The sequence below is a fragment of the Gavialis gangeticus genome, unplaced genomic scaffold, assembly GCF_001723915.1.
Source record: "Gavialis gangeticus isolate Ggan-Ray unplaced genomic scaffold, GavGan_comp1, whole genome shotgun sequence".
Taxonomy (NCBI): Eukaryota; Metazoa; Chordata; order Crocodylia; family Gavialidae; genus Gavialis; species Gavialis gangeticus.
The window spans coordinates 16,266,567-16,274,351 of NW_017729030.1; the positions used below are offsets into that span (position 1 = coordinate 16,266,567).

At 41.0% G+C, this 7,785-nt stretch overlaps 1 protein-coding gene across 1 annotated transcript in view; it reads left to right on the forward strand.

The window, feature by feature from the left end:
- The window catches only part of ALPK1 (alpha kinase 1), a 66,338-nt gene that overhangs the window by 7,292 nt on the left and 51,261 nt on the right, over positions 1 to 7,785 (forward strand). Inside the window, 1 exon segment of the mRNA XM_019521981.1 lies at positions 1,318 to 1,472. Coding sequence (XP_019377526.1) covers positions 1,318 to 1,472 — 155 coding nt within the window.

The following is a 7,785-nucleotide window of genomic DNA, read 5'->3' on the forward strand; positions in this document are numbered from 1 at the left end:
GAGCTCCTGCCACTGCTGTACCACCCCCAGCCACCATACCTCCCCCCCCCTTCCCCCCATTTTCCATGTACAGAATCTAGTTATTAAGGATATTTTTAAAGTAATTTTGGATTCAGGTAAATCTGGTATTGTATATGTCATTAGGAGAAGCTGAGATGAAGGTACCATAAGAGCAGTTTTCAAAAGGACAGCACTGTACTAACTGTTCCCACTGAAGCCCCGTTGACTACAGCAGGAGCAGAGTTCAGTTGGTGTAGAGCACTTTGGACAATATGTCCGAAATTTGTGCCACTCCATTTTTGCTGCTGTGTACACCCCTGCACGTGTGCTTTGGTGAGGGCTCCACTCTAGGCAAACTGCCCTTGCCTGGTTCCTTCCAGCTCCCAGCATGGTGGAGAAGCCAGGGCACAACTGCAGGAGTGGAGACACTTTGGCCAGCAGCCAAAGCATCTCCCTGGAGGATTGAGCCTCTGTGTCTTCTGGTGCGTGCTCCTGTCACGTGCATCATGCCACTTTTTTTCCTGGGCTTGGTTTGGGTTTCTTTTGGTACGGGGATTTCCCAGCAGCAAATTTTGGCCCCATGCTGCAGATATGCCACATGGAGCACATTTCAACATTCCCTGTGTGTGGGTTGGGGCACCACAAAGAAGTTTGCAGCACCACAAACCACATGTGCCTGCATGTCTGGACATGACCTTTTATTGCAGTCAACCTGGTTCTGGGACTGTGATCCTCAGTTATTTCTGTTAGAGAAAGACAGATGGCTTGTGGCCAACAGCCTTATCTTTTTCATCAAAAAATTATTCCGGAATACATATTATTGTTAGTCAGCTTTGACAAATCTCTGTGTACAGCCCATCCCCCAGATTTGAAAATAATGTTCTAATTATCATGGTTTATTATTATTAGTAGTATGATTATTATTATCAGCAGAATTCTAATATGGTCCTTTATAAAGCAAATAAGTTTACCATTGGCTTCATGCACTCTGTCAAAAATCCCCTGCTCACTGCGGGGAAAACATTTCCTTCATTTCTCTAGTTTTTCATGCACAGATGGCCACCGAAGTGTTTTACTTCCTGCTAAAAACCTTTTTAATGGCTGGCAGCTCTAATTTACCTGCAGGGCACAGCAGAGCAAAGTAACTGATGATAGGCAACCTCTCATTATTAGTCTTGTGGCAAGAATAAAGGACTCTTAGCAACTGAGAAAAGGTGCAAGCCAGGAGGGGAATGCTTTTTGGAAGCAAGGTGCTACATGACAACATTTACGGCTGAATCACCTGTCATTTCCTTACATGCACTTTGACCTTTTCAGCTTTGCTCCCCGATGATCTAAGGACCCTTATCGAAGAGGCAAAGGAAATGAAGTGGCCCTTTGTGCTGGAGAAGTGGCAGTACAAACAAGCCCTAAACCCAGAAGACAAAACAAACCTGCAAGATATAATCGGTCCAAGGCTGCATGACTTGCTGGTATGAAGTTCAACACACCTGTCCTTTCCAACTACAAATGCAATGCTTGAATGTACAGTGTCCTAGTAGATAATCTTCACTGCATGCCCATGACTCCACTCTTCACTGGAGTTTTAGCAGACAAACTGAAATGAGGAAGTATAGATCAGAAAAGGGGCAGTCACAAATGCACAGAAAGACAAACTAGAGTTAGGACTCCATCTCTTCAACTGTTACTTTCCTAGACAGATATTTATGAGCAGCTTGGAATTAGTCTTTTTGTGATTTTAATATATGTACTGGAGACAGGGTTTTGTTGCCATCAGTGTCCATTGAATAACTAATCTCCAGGTAGGAAGGACATGATAAAAGGGGAAAGAATGAAGGACAGCAGTCCTCAGAAACCAAGGAGCTGGTCCTTAATTGAAATCAGTAGGAATTTTGTCACTGACATCAGTGTATGATTAGGCCTTTAGTTTGGGGCTAAGTACAGACAGTAAAAAAACCCTGAGACTGAATCTATTCAATCTTCACAGGTTAGTCTAAGCTGCATGGGTTGCACTGACAAGCAAGTGAACAGACACTCATTTCAATTCTGGAAATGCAGCCACATGCCTGCAGTGGCTCAGGCCAGAAGCTGGGAGGCTCTAGAGCACACCTCCCTGCTTGGCTAGAGCAGACAGCTTGGGCCAAGCCTAGCCTGCCCACCCTGCGAGAGAGCATTTGCGCCGGAGGTGCAAAGCATCCTGGGACGTTGGGGGACTGTGAGTTAATTTGAATCTGGAGGGGATCTGGGACAGAAGTTCAATAAACTGATTTAACCTAAATCAGTTAAGTCTGATACTACATCCATCCAGATTTATCTTAAACTGGTTTGGCCAATTTGAAAGCGGTTTATGTGCATTGAACTTCTGTTGTGTTACAAATCTGAACCAGTTTCCAATCACTTATACTGGCTTATGTGTAACTTCTGTCCCTAGCCTGGATGTCTCTGTTATGCTGTAAGACTTCACCTTGAAGTCTCAGGTTGGGTTTCCTATCACTTCCTCAGCTCACCAGTCTACTGAACAGCCTTTATAACAATCATTAAGAGAATCTTTTGCTATCCCTTATAATGGGAAAAAGTGCCTTAACATACACAGCAGAGCTCAAGGTGGGGAACTAAGTCTTGATGAACAGGGCAGGCAGTGGGTACCATGCTCCCAGGCAAAATAACATGGATGAAATAAGAGACATCTTCCATATATGCAAAAAAATTGTGACAGTGCCACAAGGAAAGTATCTCAATTATTAATTAAAAAGAGTATGCAGAACCTAAAAGGGCTTTGATGGTTTTACCTCTTCTAAGACTGTTTATATACATTTGCAAACTCCAGCAACAAGAAGCAGTGTGCACAATCAGTTCCTTAATTCAGTAAGCTGGAACAAAATATTTTTTAAAAATCACTTTACAAAATCCTTTTGGTCTAACACCATGCTGTTGCACTGGGGCTTCCAACAATAGATGAGAATTTTCTGGGAGGATTTAAATACTCTGCACTAAAATGAAATCAAACCCTGAAAGTATGTGCACAAGTTAAATTTTATTAAACCAGATTTGGAAAAGAATATATAATTGATGTAAATCAGTGGGACTGCTAACAGTCAAATGAGCTGGTTAGACCAGAGCTGGAAGGTTAGACCATCCATTTGAGGATAAAATTATCTGACGGAATCTCTTTGGAGACCTCATCCTGCCCAGAAGTATTTGTATACAGAGAGGAATCCCTTCTGATACAGCTTCTCATGTAAGAAAAGGAAGCTCCCTCAAGTATGGATTTTCAGGATATGACCATATCAGGTCCCTGAAATGTCCCAGCCTGGGAAGTGATAAGCTTCAGCTGGAACAAAATGGGTAAAAAGTAGAGGAAAATATTATTTTCTCTAATTTTATGAACACAATGGGAGGTGGGTAAGAAATGCAGATGGAAATGCGGTGTTTAGGTTGATGATGTCCCTTTAAAACTGGGATGCAAAGTGAAGCTGAGGCACCACATTTTTCTCCTGCTTACGCTGAAGTAAATCAGGACTAATCAGTAGAATTACACTGGTGTAAGTGAAAGAGGAGTCAGGACCGAGAGACTAGAAGGAAATCCAACCCCATAGACTTCAGGGAAGCTAGGATTTCATCCTTCATCTGTGTGGTTCAGTGGACGTGCCATCCGAGTAAGGACAGCAAGTTTTGTATCCAAGAACTTTAATCACTTTTATACATGAATATAATTAGCTTTATAAAAGCAATTTGGAAGTTTGTGTTAGTCACTGTTCTTGTTACTGATGAGAGGGGAGGTTTCATTTTTATACACTGCACTGGTGAGGGAGATTTTTATTGTAATTCAGAATTTGTTTTGCTGTTTTCTTTTTCTCCTTTTCTTTTCTTTTGTGCATGATTTTTTTGTGTGTGTGTGGCCTTAGACAGAAATTTATGGCAGAGGCCGACCTCCTTTACAACACACACAAAGCTTTCTAAGTTTGGAGGGTTTGTCTGCTCTCTCCCAGGATAAACACCTGCAGTAAACTCCCCAAGAAACCTGGATAGATGGGAGATTAATGTGGCTGTAATAGTGGAGCAGTGTTTTCAGCATTATGCCCTCTCCCCAGGTAGATGAGTCTTTTCCGAGATGATACCAATTATTTATTGCCGAAACATCTGTTGATAACTGCAGCTGCCCTTGTTAAACAAAGCATATCATGGGGTCATACACTATAGGGACCTAAAATCCTACCGCATGCTAGTTTTAGACTATTCACCAACACCCCCTGAAGTCCATGGGTTACCGTCTTCTTCAATGTTTCATCGTGCCGTTAAAAATACTTTGTAAACACTGTGCTGCCTTTCCCCATGTGCTTTGAAGTATTATTTCATCTTCATTGGTAATTTATATTCCAGTGCTATTGTACTGTGGGAAAAAAGGGAAAACCTTTTTTGTTTTCCATTTAATTGTAGATAGACTGACATTTTGACCTGTATTATTAGTATTAGTCAGGAAAAGGGATTTTTTCCTTCTCTCTGCTTTTACCCCCCCTCCTTTTTTTTTAAATAAAATTTCAAGGCAGAGCAAGAACTTCTTCAGCTCTTTGAATAAAAAGCTGAGAGGAAAAAGAGGCTGAAAAGAAATGTTTACAGTTTGATGAGGAAAGATAAAAGTCTGAACAACTTTTTTTTTTGGTGTGAGGGACAAGGGGATAATTTAATTCTCTGAAAGAAAAATACGCCTTTGTAGACATTGCTTGGGAAAACCTTTAAAATTGTTCATCTCCATTTATTCTAAATTGTTATGTTTAGAATAAGCTCTTAAATTTAATGAACTAGGTTTTGTAAAGCGCTGTGAGGATACTTGAATGAAAGCATATTACCATAAAGCAGTGCTGTTCTTAGGGAGGGCTGGATTTTGATGCCTTTGCCCACGATAAGTAATATCTTACTTGGCAAGTAGGCCATTGATTGCATGGAGATGCTCAAAGTGCATCAGAATTTGGTGTTGTGTGTTCCATTTTTACAAGTATATCAACTGCAGGCTGATATAGGCCATATAAAGAATTTGTCCAATGTGTCAAGAAGACAACATCTTTCTAAACTGCTCAGTGTGAATTTGCTAGAAAATTGCTGTTTTTCCAAAGTGACAGAGAGAGAGAGGAGTACTCAATGTTTTCCAAAGGAAGAAGAGGAGAAACTAATTTAATTAAGTTACTACAACCTGAGCAGGAATTATAGTTATAAGTGAGCACAGGACTTGGCACCATAAGCAGATTTTCTTCTTGTCTTCCCAAGTTACTGGACCTGTCCAGTGACTGGGAGGCAGAAGATTTATTGCAATACTTGAGTGGTGTCACACAATCTGTGCCTCTAACTGAAATCTCTTCAGAGGACAATTCACTGACATATCCGAAAGGTCATCTCAACTCAGCTGGTTTAGCATATCATCTCTTGCTTTTTCTAACAGAGAAACAGGTATGCAAAGACAACTGCTCATTTTTGGCTGACCGATATGACGGTCCATCCCACTGGATCCAATTTAGCAGTCCTTAATTGGCCAGAAACCCCACATATCCATTAAGTAGGAATTTGGGCTCAGTGACGATTTCAGGGTGGGAGCCCAGTACTTCTATTCCAAAAAGCTATTCCAGCTATCAGTGAGATCCTAATGCTTACAGCCATAAACATTTGGAAGTTTAAGGGCTTTTTACTCATAAAGAAATAAATTAAGAAGCAAAATCAGCCTTATCATGTAAGGTGACAACCTGTATCTGGAGAGATTCTCCCTTCCCCATAATAAAAAAAACACACAACCTGCAGAGCTCAGACTAGAATCCTGATCCTGCAGAACAGGCTTTTCCCACCTGTGTTATTGGAAGATCTCAGGGAGTTGTTAATTGTTAGCTATAGAAAGATCTCTCTGTTCTGTAACCAGCCAACAGAGGGCAACGTACCCACACATGGCTGACCTTGATTGCAAGCATTTTAGTGCACGAGTAGTTTCACCGAGGCCCAGTCTTATGCACAAGTGTGATCCTCTTGTGGGACTACTCATGTGACTTTGTATTTTGCTAGATCAGACACAGAGAGCATGGCCTACCACAACTGATGCCAATAGCAAAAAATCTCTCACTGGGCACATCTATAGGTGCATGAATGCACTTTTCCTAATGCGCATTAAATTTAGTACCTCCAGTGTGAGGTACTAAGTTAATGTGCATTAGGCTGCCTGCTCAAGCACAGGCTTTTTAGGTGATGCTTAATGTGCAGTACCCTATTTTATTGTGCATTAGCCTAATAACACAGTTGTTTACATGCTGCTTTAAAGCACAGTAAAATAGGCTACTGTACATTAAAGCGCACATGTAGATGCACCAATTGAGGCTAATGGGAGCAGGATTGTGCCCTATGTTCTTATTGTTACTATTAATTTTCATGGAGGCAGTGCCCATGAGTTCCACTGTGCTAGGCACCGTACAAACACCAAAAATAAACATAGTTCCTGCTTCTACAAGTTACAATCTAAAGGCTCAGCTATCCAGGCAGAAGGAAGGATGGATTTGTACCTTATATAAACTAACCAGATCAGAGATACATAGCATAAGTTTTCATAAGCAGCAAGCTTACTTCATCATATGCTGCCTTCCACAGATGCTACCCTGCCTTCTGCCTGAGTTCAGACTTACACAGCTGACTACTTCTCCCATCTATCCAGGGACATTCAGGAAAATTCACCTGAATTACATTCTTAAAAGGATTAGATTAACTTCATTAAATCTCTATAGACCAGTGATTCTCAACCAAGGGACACAGCATCCTGGCGTACCTGGATAGCCTTTCAAGAGTGCCACAGGGTAGCACACAATGTTAGCACTGTGAGGTGTGCAAACATGATTCACAAGACGAACCCAGAGATTTCCAGTAGGAATCCATAGTGTCAAAAATGTTCTGACTTGCTGTGGTCTTTCTGAGTTCTTTACAACAGGAGAATTGCTCTATTATTTTTCTGTAGTTAAAAAATAAATGAAACCCTAACAGCTGTAATTTTTGAGGGCTTTCTAGAGTTTACTGTGGGGTTCTTGGGCCTAAAAAGGTTGAGAACCACTGGTGTAGACACTCATCCAGCATTAAAGTGACTTTTATTCAGTTTAGTTTAATTCACTTTGGAAATGGATTGAGATAAACAAAATTAAGGCCACTTCAATTGTGAAAGGAGTGCCCATCCAGAGATTAATGCTGTTTAACTACTGCACTTTATATATACACTTTGTTACCTCAAATTAACTTTCCTGACTGTCCCTATGTAGACAGGTCACACATATAAGACACGAGACAACAGATGAGTACAGGCAGACAGACTGACCAGGAAACAATGAGATAATCTGGTCATCATCACAGGCAGTGATCCTGGCACATCAACAGAGTTACCATTTTCAAGTGGTTTGTAGGCACCAGGACAAAGGAGAATTACCCTCAGATAGGAAGACAAGGTTCTTTGGGTAAATGTGATCTCTTTTATTAGAGCAACTCAATAGTTGGAAAAATTGTTCTTTGCAAGCTTTTAGCCACCCTTCCGCAGCTAGCAAAGAACAATTTTTCCAATTATTTAGTTGCTCTAATAAAAGAGATCACATTTACCTGAAGAACTTTGTCTGCCTGTGTCCTTAGACCAATATGGCTACAACCAACACCCTTCAGATAGGAAGAAACTTGCAGTCTTAACTACTGGAAAACTTATACAGACCTCACTCCTGCAAAACTCCATTGAAGTTATTAGGAATATTTAAACAAACAGGAATTGTCCCTGAGTGAGGACTG